Source organism: Tasmannia lanceolata, unplaced genomic scaffold, assembly GCF_043159265.1.
Source record: "Tasmannia lanceolata isolate RefF3 unplaced genomic scaffold, GAP_Taslan_0.1 ptg000020l, whole genome shotgun sequence".
In the NCBI taxonomy this organism is placed as follows: Eukaryota; Viridiplantae; Streptophyta; class Magnoliopsida; order Canellales; family Winteraceae; genus Tasmannia; species Tasmannia lanceolata.
In genome coordinates, this window is record NW_027518697.1 from 11,056,391 (window position 1) to 11,069,253 (window position 12,863).

A 12,863-nucleotide genomic window follows, 5' to 3' on the forward strand; every position below is an offset into this window, starting at 1 on the left:
GACGGTTTGAATCATCCTACATTGTGGTCTGTACAATACCTTTTGAAAAATACATTTGTAAAATCTCCAGTGTTGATATCATTTCCATTTCCTTATTTTTCACGTTTTTCAAATATTTATTGTTCTTTCGTTTTGTATGGGACCATCAAATGTCTTATTTCTTTTTATTTCTTTCCTTATTCTTCCTTTACTTTTCATATCCACAATTAAACCCCTTGTTTGAATTGCAGTGTCAAAGTCAGTGGGCAACTTTTCCAGATTCGATTTCCCCATACACCGATTCATTTGCATACATTGGCCATGACTTCACCTCGATTGGATGATCCTGACCCTTGATCTATGAGCCCTCTTATCTTACGACATTCTTGTGGGTCATCTCATGATGATCTATCAGATCAACGGTTCCGATTACATATACATGTCCACGTGTGAGAAAAAATTTACTTGGTCCTCTTTGGAAACCTGTAAAAATGCTTTGCATGTGATCTCTACCACCTCAATATATCATTTGCAAAGCTAGAATATAATTATTTACAAATAATGACAGTAAAAATCATTTAAATATGTTTAAACCCATTTCTGAATTTGGAATCGTGACCGAGTAACTGATTGATGAATGGGTCAGACTTGATCCAAGCATTTACACGGCAACCGACATTTTGTAGAAGATGGAGGCAACAGCTATTCCCCAACAAGAGAATGTGTGAAAGTTCAAGGCTAAGGTGGTGCGCAGTTTGATTACACCTATACGTGAGAGTGGTCAAAGGAGTTACCCACCAACTGGCACCTTTAGGAGGTGAGGCAGCAACGATTTGAAAGAATGAAGTGCAGATAAGGGAGCCTAGTATGGGCAGTTACCAAAAAAGTTCCCTCCAAAAGAACGTGGGGTAATGAGGAGCAGTTATCTAAATAAATCTATACAAGGAGATGTCTGTCTCCAAAGAAGAGGTCCCAGAACCAATTCAAACATGTTTTAGCATTTTATCTTTATCTTTTTAGTACTGTGCTTTTTACTTTTCCGCTGTAGCTTTTATCCGGGTTAAGGAAGCAATGAATTCATCCTCCTATGTAAGTCTTTTTCTTTAATTTAACTATCCCTTGCACTATGTTTCGTTTGTGTCGTTTTATCATTCAGCTTGAATCGGACGGTCTGTCGACCCTAAGAGTCGTTTGCATTCTGCGTGCATCGACGACATTGTTTGCGTTCTGTGCGCATCAACGTTTGACCAATCGCAAGTCGTTCACACTGGTCACATTCTGCATGTGTCGACACCCCCACATTTGGCGTTGCGTCTGTACAGTGAGAAGTCCTTTACATCTGTGTAAAAGCAAAGGAGCCTAAGGAAGAAGTGTCGTTCCCCTCTGCGTCTCAATCGCCTAAAATCGAAACCCGGGGGGACGGAAACAGTTGTCGAGACCCTTGAATTGAGTTTTCGATTTCTTGCCTTGAGAGACCAGCACGCCCACAAAACCATCACTCGCCTGCCTGCGCACCCCCCACTCTACTCCACACACTCTCACAATTGCACTGACCGACCGCGCGTGAGCGCACTAAGGCCAAACAAAATAGTACCTGTTTAATTTTCCATTTGCAAATAAGATGAGTTAAAATAATTTTATACGCATATAAGGACCGACGTTAATGTCACACAAAAGAGACGCCATTAGTTCGATGATTCGAAGAAAGAAGTTTATTTCATCATGCCGAGGTTTCTAAGAAAATGAGATTTTATATGATACTAGGGCCATGTTTGGCCTCCATGAAAGTTTTTCCCATGAAATATTAGTTTTTCACCTCAAACACTCTCAATTCTCTCGCTCCCCTCTGTCAATACTTGGTAGGCTAATATTCTATGAATAAAAAACATTGGGGGTTACCAATAGGGCTGCAACAAGGTTGGGTTGGGTCGGGTTTTTCAAAACCCTAGCCCAACCCTGGATCCCATTATCTCGGCCCTGACCCGCCCTGACTCTAAGTTAGGGCTGGAAAACCTCAACCCATTACCCGCCCTGCAGGGTATTGTGCTGGCCCTGGCCCGCCCTGATTGGACTTGGCCTTTTTATTTTTTTTTTATGTCGAGAGGTTTTCAGTCCATGAACTTGGCCTTTTATGGGTGAGAAATATCACGGTTTCTGTGAGAATGGTTCACCGCTTGAGGATAAATTCACCCATTTTATCCGTCAAAGTGGCGAGATTTCATTTCCCTTTTTATAGTTGTATTAATTAATCACTTTTTTTAGTGTGTGGCCTGTGTCAATGGTGATCTAAGCCATTGATATTGCAATGTTGATCCAAGCCAAATCGTAACACTTGATTATAACTCTTTTAGGCCCGTTTGATTGGGCTTCCCAATACCGCTCTCAGAAAAGCTGATGAGATGACACACTAATTTCGTAGGAATCCTGAATGGTCAACTTTTATTGGGCTCTTTGGTTTGCAACAGGGGTGCAACTCGGGTAGATTTTTGGGAATTCGGGTTGAGCTTTTACCTTAAAATCGGGTCGGGTTCGGGTTGATTCCTATTCATTTTTTAGCAAAAGCTCAACCTCACTTGACCCAAGTTGCACTCCTAGTTTGCAGGAAAGGAGTTTAAAGAGATGAAAAGGAAACTCTTTTCCAAGTCCAAAGAGATAAAAAGGAAACGTAAGATGGAAATGTGTTCCAATTGTGATCAAAGTATCATCCCACTTCACCCACATGGAAAGAGCTATTGGGCGGCAACTAATTCGTCTCTCTCCCTCTCACATTCTCTCTCAAGTTTTCTATTCATGTATTTGATGGTTTTTTAATTTATTGAAGCTCTAACTATCAGTAACAAGTAGGGTTCACTATCTTAGTATCATTCTAGGTTACCAAAGCAGGAATCGAAACGGGAATCAAAAGCGGAAATCGAAGGCTCCCAAGGAAGAATCCTGCTTCCTTCGTATCATTAAACCTGCTACGTAAGTGCCACTAATATATATAACTCATTATTATACATATGTGCCCCATTGTGGGTTGTGTCGGGATGCTTGTGGTGAAGTTATATGGGCTTTTGCCGGCCCTCTTGGAGTTTGTGATGCCTCGGAGGCCGAGGTAAGGGCGATTTATCATGGCATAAAAAGGCTTGAGAGAGATAGTATGGATATCACTATTGTGGAGGGAGATTCTTTGAATGTGATTAAATGGTTGAGGGGGTTGGTGTCGCCTCCTTAGAGATTTTCTTCTATTTTTAATGAAATAGATGATTTAATTGCGGGCTCATCTATTGTTTTCAATCATGTTCGGCGATCTGCTAATGGGGAGGCGGACTCCTTGGCTAGAAGTGGAGTTAGGAGGTTGGAGTTGGAGTGGTTTGACTTCCTTCCTCCCTGAGATTTGTCTTTCTTGTTATTGTTGTTTTATTTTCTTGTAATTTTGGTTGAGGCCCACCTCGGTCCCCTTCCTTTTTAATGAATTCATCTTGCCATTTAAAAAAAAAAAATACATATATGCCCCATTAGCCATTGTTAATCACCTACTTGATGTGCTCATATTTACTTTCCAAACAATCTACATTTAAATGTGAGGAATATCTTTTTAGGAAAAAGATCTCACTGCCATGTTTGCTGTACCAAATGACAATAAAGATTTTCCTGAAAAAAGATTTCCTGGGAAAACCAAGGTGGAAAGACTCGTCCTACCACAATATCAATTAAATATTTTTGAGAAAACACTCAAATTCAATTTTCAATTGGGACTTAAAATTTACGATCACCTATAAGGCCTAATTTGGATTTCAAGAAAAACATTTCTGATAGAAATTTTTTCACAGGAAATTTAATTCTTTCTATAATTTAGAGAGAAATGATATGATTATGGCTAACTTCGAGGGATATTATCATAAATTACAGGCCTCTCTAAGTAAAAAAAATGAATAGGATTGGCTCAAGTTTATCTTTTTTGTGTGTAAAAATGTAGAATACCACAAACCCGGTCCCTGAAACATGAATAAATGCAGAAAATCGGTTTAAAAATGGCTGCATTTATCCTGGATTTTCAATATGGGCTGGAAGTCTCCCTCTAGTTAGCATTTTGTTTGTACTACTGTTCCAAGCAGCTAATGTTTCTCCAGTAGAAAGATCCCATTTCATAATCAGACAGCATAAATAAAAACAAGTTCATTGTCATCTTATTTGCTTGTTCTAGGATTCCCCACATATCTTAACATCAATATCTTTGTTGGTACATACACTTAACATGTATATGCCTTTTGTTTTCACATCAAAAGCCTCACATACAGCTTACAGTACAGAAATACCTTACTTCAACATCCGAAGTTATATGGCACCGGACCTTTCTCTGGTCCCTTGAGCCGGGGATTGTTGTAGAAACTGAAGTTTAAGAACATGAAGAAAAAAAATCAGTTGTATCTTAAAGTAACATAGGATTAGCTTCAAACAGAGAGTATTGCTATCAATGCTTTATACACTCATACTGGAAAATTTCTTTACTCTATTACTGATTTTTCTATTATAGTTTCACAGGTAAACTTGAGCAAATGTAAACCTGAAAGGGGTCTGAATTTGTCCCCTTATCAAGTTATCATGTGTCAATCTCATGGGGAGCACTGGTCACTGCTTTCTTCTTTTTCAGGACATCATGAGACCAGTCGTAATGGTCCCTAAATATCATATCAGCCTAGACTGATATGTTATCGGCCGATGTGGCCAATACGATATTCGATATTCCGTTCCGTGATCCCGAAACATGTAAAATGCCCCCAAATTCATGCTGGTGGTACATATGCAACTGTGGTTTAAAAAAATTGTCAACATTGCTAACATCATGTCTCCTTTGTGCAAACAAATAAATGAATGTGAATTTCTTAGCAGATATTGGATATGCTTGTATGAGACACTCCTGCATAAGTCCAACTGCCTTAGAGATGGGAAACACTTGTACATGGAAGTAGTGCACTAATCCAATGGTATTTTAATCACTTGAAAGTATTATGGTTCTCTAGATATTAGTTATAAGTTTGGGTTTTTCAGTTAATGATAAAACAGGACATGGCCTCCTGGTTAGAAAATTGACCAATCCAAGTAGGATATCTTGAGGCCTACATGGATTGTATTTCATTCTTTTCATTTTTCAACTTTTCTTTTTCTAGTTCATATCAAATCTGGGGCTAAAAATGCCGAGAAATCCATGTTAGGGGTAGGAGTATTAAAGAGTTTTCTTTTTCGAGTTCTTATCAAATCTGGGCTAAAAATGCTGAGAAAACTATATCTAGGGGTAGGAGTATGAAAGAGAGATAGTAGAGGGAGCTGGTGATGGAACTTGGGAACCTATCATCGTCTTATCAACATTGAAATGTGTTAACATTTGCAACTAGATCTATACCCTCAAGTTCAATTTGATGGCTTTGGAAAGATGTGTAAAACTCACCTATTAGCTTAAATTTTCATTCAGAGTTAAGAAATTGATCATAGACATTTTCTCAGGTAGCCAAGATGAGCTCCTTTAGAATACTAGTCCTTATCACGACAAACAAGGGATGACCTTCACATGAAGGCAGACATTAAGTTGAAAAGGAAAAAAAAATCTCCCATGTAGATCTGTAAGAGAATGTGCATATGGTTCTCCATCAAATTTTGAATCATGAGGAGGGATAAGTTCCGAGACCGAGGAAGACAATTAATCTAAGGGTTGAAATTAGTCTCCAAGATCTTGGTTGAAGAACTTTATTACCATTATATTTTGGATTCAAAAGAAAACATGGTGATCATACTTTTTTCCCCAAAAAAAACAAAAGGAGGCACCATGAAACCTTGGTTAAAAACATTGCTGAGTGACATTAGACAGGAGATTCCCCTCCTAGTTACCATGCCATATGATCATAAGGATTTGATTCACATCACAATAAATGTCATTTGTTGTGAGGACTACGTTAGCATAGATAACCACCTCTCGTCAAAGAGAAGAGTGTAGAAGAAAAGGTTTCTAATCCATTTAGCAATGAGAGGATTAACTGGCAAAGGTATTGTCAAATTCTTTCTGGTGGGAATTTTGTTCTTCAAGAGCAAAAGGTTTTGATGTTCCATCTGTCATGGTGTTTTATTAGGGAAAGAAGCGACAAAGTGAATGTAGGCCAAAACGAGGCCAAGGCAAGTCCTAGTTGACTTAGTGCGAGGGGGTCGAGTACTCGGTTAACGCGGCCAAGTCAATGATTGATGCAGTCATAGCCGGGATGAGTAGGAGTTTTGTGAACTCATTAAAGAACTTGGCCAAGGTGAAAGAGAGCCGACTCGGGCGAGTCCACGATTGACGCAGGGAGCTTTTAAACAATGGTTAATAGTCAGGTCAATGTTTTCGGTTATAGGATGAAAGGAGGGATTGGAAGGAGAGGAGCTCGGTAGCCTGAGTGAAGTATTCCAAAGCAAACGAGTAATGGATGTGCGACTTTTTCATTTCCAACATAGTTGTCATTCAGCCGCCATACTTTGCTAATATAAATACCGAATCTTCTTATTTACACATTTGTTTTGTTCATTTTATTTCCTTAATTTTAGAGATTCTAACAACATTCATCTTGTGGGGCACCTTTACGTCCTAATACTAAAAGGAATATTTCAGGTCCTAGAGATACAGAAAAGGATTATCAGAACAGAACTAACAAACTCAACAAATAAGAGATAAAGGATTTCACTACCTTGGGGGTGCGAAACGAGAAAACAGGCCAGGAGGAATGGTCCCACAAAGATCATTTTTAGAAACATCACTGCAACATTTATATGCCAAGATTCAGTCATACATTAACCACAAGCAAAAATAATGCATAAGATCAGGGAAACAAAAAGGATGAATTGGATTTTTATTGCTTACAGAACTTCAAGCCTTGAAAGGGAGTCAAGCTCTCTCGGAATGGGTCCTGTCAGCTTATTGTTGTCCAAGCGCCTGTCGTCCACATAATCAAATTTAAAAGGATACTTTACCTTTCCAAAATCAAAGAATTACAAATTCGCAGCTACACAAAACAATCTTAATTATCAAAATTCAATAGTTTTATTGTCTAAGAGGAACTTACAAGAATACCATTCAAAAAAAGAAAAAAAAAAAACCACTTACAAGAATATAAGCGATTTCAACTTAGCAAAAGATTTTGGGATCTCTCCTTTGAATTTGTTACCGTATAAATCGAAGCTCACAAGGTTCTTTAAATTACCCAAGTTCTTAGGGATAGTCCCTTGAAAATTATTCACGTAAAGCTCCCTGCAGTACATAAAACAGAGAACAAGATCATCCCAATCAAAGGTTTTACTCCAATGACACTACCTCAACATCGTATTTGTACACTTAGAGCACCAAAAAGAGAAATGAATGGCAGAAAAACAAAACAAGGAATTAAGAGATTAATTAATTACAAGTATTGGAGGTGCTGGAGTCGACCAAGCTCGGCCCCCAGACGACCGGTAAGATTAGCATTACCCAAATCACTGCAAAGCCCACCATTTTATTTTTAATTTGAGAGAAAGAGAAGGAATAAAACAAGGAGATGGGGTATAGAAAGAGTGATATTTATGTGACTCACATTCGGATCACGCGATTTTGGGAATCGCACGTGATGTGGAACCAGAGGCATGGATTGACGAGGGTGGGATCCCAGGTTTGTAGGACATTGTTTGGATCAGAGAGCCTCATTTTGAAGGCGTTGAGAGCATTTCCTGAAAAACCCAAATGGAAAAAAGCTTTTTCAAAGTATATATATGAGAGAGAGAGAGAGAGAGAGAGAGAGAGAGAGAGAGTCTGTATAACAGAATGAATGAAGAGGGTTTTATGATGAATGCCTTCGGAATTCGAGGATATGGCTGGAGAAGCCCAGAGGGTAAAGAAGATCAACATTACTATCAATGGACCCATCTTAGAAGCCATGAAAGTTGAGTGCATAGAGAGAAAGAAGCAGAGATAAGAAGGGAGTTTTTTGGTGTTTTTATGGATGAGAAAAAATTGGGGAAGAAGAAGAAACCATTCAAAGAAGAAGAAGAAGCCACAAGAGAGAAGAACGGTCAAAGATAGTAGGGGTCAAAAACAGGTTGGATCTTTGTCTGGGACCTACTCCGATAGAAACACAGAGATCGATAATTCTTTGGGAAAATGACCGAATAGAAAGGGTTTTTTCTGACTATGACATTTCAAGAGGGTTGTTTTCTAAATCACCAATCAAGAGTGCATATGACTAAAATGCCCTTGACTCTCTCTCTCTCTCTTTCCCCCTATCAAATCACCTATTTGAAATGATTACATTTAGGAGAAAACAAATCCCAAAACCCACCTTTTTCCCTCTTCTTCTTCTTCCTCCCACCTACCAAAAAAACGTACGTATGAAAAACCCAAAAACCTCCATTTTTGAAACCCAAAAACCTCCATTGTTAGATGCCAAAAGCTCCATTCTAATGCTAAAAACCTCATTTTTAGATGTGAAAGCCTTCCTAACCCTTCATTGCATTGCACAACGCCTCCATTTTCAACAAATATTGGAAAAAAAACGTTATTGGATTTGGAAATCTTAAAAATCTTCACTAGAAACCATCATTCCATTGCAGAAAGCTTCCATTGAATGGAAATGTGTATATTTTTACCCCTCTCCCTTCTCTTTCCATTATAAGGCATGTTTATAAACTTGAATGAAAGTTTTTCATGTTAAACTACTGTCTTCCATTGCAGAAAGCCTTCAATCACTATTTAATCTTATTTAAATTACTTTAAACACTTTATAAGCATTGTTATTTTACTGTAATCCACTAATTTCTTAAGTTAAACCAGTATTTCACTACCATAAACCAGTACTCAAGTGGGTGTTTATAAGTGGTTTATATAGGTTCTTTGGGTAAGATTCCTCCGTAGTGGTTTATAATCGAAAGTAGTGGTTTATTAAGGGTTACCAGTGGTTTAGAGTATTTATAATTGGTTTATAAGGATTAACAATGGTTTAAAGTGTTTATAAATGATTTATACAGGGTAAGAAGTAGTTTATAGTGTTTATAAGTGGTTTAAATAGGCTTATCAGTGGTTTAGAGTGTTTACAACTGGTTTATATAGAGTAAACAGTGGTTTATATAAGCCTATTAGTGGTTTAGACTGTTTATAAGTGGTTTATGTAGGCTTATCAGTGGTTTAGAGTATTTATACATGGTTTATACAGGGTAAGAAGTAGTTTATACTGTTTATAAGTGGTTTATATAGGTTTATCAGTGGTTTAGAGTTTTTACAACTGGTTTATATAAGGTAAACAGTGGTTTATATAGGCCTATCAGTGGTTTAGACTGTTTATAAGTGGTTTATATAGGCTTATCAGTGATTTAGAGTGTTTATAGATGGTTTATACAGGGTAAGAAGTAGTTTATAGTGTTTATAAGTGGTTTATATAGGTTTATCAGTGGTTTAGAGTTTTTACAACTGGTTTATATAAGGTAAACAGTGGTTTATATAAGCCTATCAGTGATTTAGACTGTTAATAAGTGGTTTATGTAAGCTTATCAGTGGTTTAGAGTGTTTATACATGGTTTATACAGGGTAAGAAGTAGTTTATACTGTTTATAAGTGGTTTATATAGGTTTATCAGTGGTTTAGAGTTTTTACAACTGGTTTATATAGGGTAAACAGTGGTTTATATAACCCTATCAGTGGTTTAGAGTGTTTATAAGTAGTTTATATAGAGTTACCAGTGGTTTTAGAGTGTTTATAAGTTGTTTATTTAAGATAACCATTGGTTTAAAGTGTTTATAAGTGGTTTATATTGGCTTAACAGTGGTTTATAGTATTTCTAAGTGCTTTATATGGGGTAAGTAGTGGTTCATATTTCCTTGTCATGACTTAGTAGGTCTTAGTAGTGGTTTATGTTGTTTTATGGAGACTTAGCAATGGTTGAAGTTGTGTATAATTCAAAAATGGGTGCTTTACTTGTTAATTGAAATGGTTTTTTTTGAATTGGTTATTTTGACAATGGTTTAATTTTGTGTAAACAGGAGAACAGTAGAACGAAGAGCTCCTTTTATCTTACACGTCGACGGCTTTGTAAAGGATGCGGTATCATTTGAATACGTAGGAGGGAAGAAGTTGCCATTAATTGTGGGTCGGAAAATAAAATTTAGAGAATTTGACACTCTAATACACAGGAAAATTGGGACTAATCGAAGTAATGTTTCTTTATCCATCAAGTGTCGATATATTTTAGACCCATATCAGATCATCTTATACGATATTCGAGATGATAACGACCTTGATCTGGTGATGATGCTTTTTGATAGTACGGTTATTAATTCTCTGAGCTTGTATGTAACTAAAGAGTACAATTTTGGAGGAAACAATTCTCCTCACCCTACGGATGTCGGTCTGCTGTATCGGTGTGGAGATCCTCCTGATGAAGGAAGATGTGGTGATGGATATACGAGTGATAGGTAAAATAGTTGATTGTTTACAATCCATTTGTGAAATTGCCTTCCCTTTATTGTTACTCACCTTTGCGCAGATGTCACGCCAACTTAAGTGAAGTTTATGAAGATCATATTTCTTACCGGAATGTTGGTGTCGCAACGATCCCTACCTCATTTGCAGACGCTTTGAGGCCGAAAATTAATTCTGTCCCTGCATCACCGAGTCCATCGGTCGTTGCTCGAGAAGGAAAAAAAAGAAGACATAGCAGTAGTCATAACATACATCGGTAAATTATAGTAGAGAGCAATTGTTGAGTGCTATTCATATTCCTTCCTTTCATTTATGAATCAATTATTTTATCTCTAATTGCTACCCGATGTGCAGCTACGAAGTGGACTTGAATCAGGATTTTGATGATCCCAATTTTAATGAGACCGACACCACTGAGACCGAGTTTGAGACAACCCACCCAAGCCAATACGAGGAGGAGTTGTCTAGGAATTTTGGAGGTGATGTTCATGCTAATGAATTGATTAGACCGAACAATGGCAGTAATAACGATGATGATGACTTTGGTGATGATGAAGAGGACTTCAGTGACGGTGAGGACATGGGTGATGAGCAGGATGAACCTACTAATTATCTAGGCAATGCTTTGGGAAATACGTATGAAAGGCAGCCGATGGAAGCAGATGAAATGGTTGTAGGGGCTGATGAAGTAAATGAGATTGTGCGACTTGAGGAGTTCACGGTTGGGGCAATGTTCCCAAATCTTAAAGTCTTTGAAAAGAAAGTCAGAGACTATGCAATCCAACATCATTTTGTGTTTGTCCCACAGGAGAAAAATCCCACAAAGTATGGCGTTAGATGCAAGGAGCGTAGTTGCCCGTGGCGTATCATAGGGACCACTTACACAGATTATGTTAAGGTAAAAACATTTACCCCCCAGCACACATGCTCAGGCACAGTGAAAGGGAACGATAATCCCATGGCCACTGCAAAATGGGCTGCTGAAAATTGTGTAGCCTTATTCCCCCGACCAGAAGACGTGAAGGCTACTTTGATAAGAGAGTACATCAAGGTCCAGTGGGGTATAACATTGTCCTATCGAAAAGCCCACATGGCGAAAGAGCTTATACACGAAATTAAGTGCGGAAATGCCGAGGCGTCTTACCGCATCCTGCCTGCGTATACTGAGGAGTTGGTAAGAAGGAATCCTGGCACAATAATACGGTTATGCCGATCCCGAGAGTTACGGCCAAGAGGGGATGATACTTTCGCCCGTTTATTTTGGTCATTTGGCCCTAGCATACGTGCATTCAACCGAACAGTTAGGCCCCTCGCCCTAATTGACGGGACCCATTTGCGGGGGAAGTACAGGGGGACTCTACTAGCCGCAACTGGGATAGACGGCAACGGTGGGTTATACCCACTAGCATTTGCAGTAGTCGAGGCTGAGACGTATGAAAGCTGGGTATGGTTTCTGCATTTGTTCCGTCATAATTTCATTTCAGCGGGCCGAGATGTCATCACGATTGGGTCGGACCGGATGAAGGGGTTGCCTAGAGCCGTAGCTGAAGCTTTGCCCAGGTCACACCATAGCTATTGCATCCATCACCTCAGTGCCAACTTCCATTCAACCTTTAAAAATGAAAAGCTCCGGAAACTCTTTATGACAGCTGCATATTCCCTAAGGGAGGGTGCTTTTAAGGATGCGATGGAGAGTATTAAAAGTCAGAGTAAAAGAGCACACCAATGGATATCTGACATTCCTAAAGAAAATTGGGCGAGCGCGTATTTTGAAGGATGCAGATATAACGTGTTGACAACTAACGCAGCTGAGTGCTTCAATGCCGTTTTAAAGGGAGCAAGGGAGTTGCCAATTACAGCACTTGTCGAACACACAAGATGGAAAGTTTGTGACTTCTTTCAGTTCCGTCAGAAGACATGTAGCAAATGAACGACTCGTTTGACACCAAAAGCGGAATCCTGGTTGGCGGAAGCACGTAAAGAAGCAGGTGCCTATACGCCGTGGCAGTGTAGTTGGACCGAATTTCAAGTAACGTCCAGGTATCACGTTGACCAGGTGGACTTAGCTAAGCAAACATGTACGTATCGTATGTTCCAAACGATGGGAATTCCGTGCGGGCATTCGATAGCAGCCATGGGACTAAACCACCAAGATCCATACTGTTACTGCCATGATTGGTATATGGCCGATGCATATCGGAAGACTTATGATGGAGTAGTTTATCCCACGTTAGATCGATCGCAATGGCCAGATCCTTCCCATACTTTGCCGTTGGTATTGCCGCCAAAAGTAAGACGACAGCCAGGGCGACCAAAAAAAGTCAGAGTGGAGAGAGGACTGGAAAGAGGAGTGCATCATAAGTGCGGTACCTGCGGGCAACTTGGACATAATAAGAGATCGTGCAAGAATCCTCCCATCGTAAATCGTCAGCAAAAC

The 12,863-nt window shown here is 39.0% G+C and overlaps 1 protein-coding gene across 1 annotated transcript; it reads right to left on the reverse strand.

The window, feature by feature from the left end:
• Window positions 1–4,125: 4,125 nt before the first annotated feature.
• Window positions 4,126–8,113, reverse strand: LOC143854375 (uncharacterized). The gene is made up of 7 exons (XM_077364288.1): window positions 7,810–8,113; window positions 7,554–7,686; window positions 7,387–7,458; window positions 7,091–7,234; window positions 6,848–6,919; window positions 6,675–6,743; window positions 4,126–4,353 (listed from the first exon to the last, which is right to left on the reverse strand). The coding sequence occupies exons 1-7, from the start codon at window positions 7,907–7,909 to the stop codon at window positions 4,287–4,289; spliced, it is 657 nt and encodes a 218-aa protein (XP_077220403.1). The 5' UTR covers window positions 7,910–8,113; the 3' UTR covers window positions 4,126–4,286.
• Window positions 8,114–12,863: the final 4,750 nt, after the last annotated feature.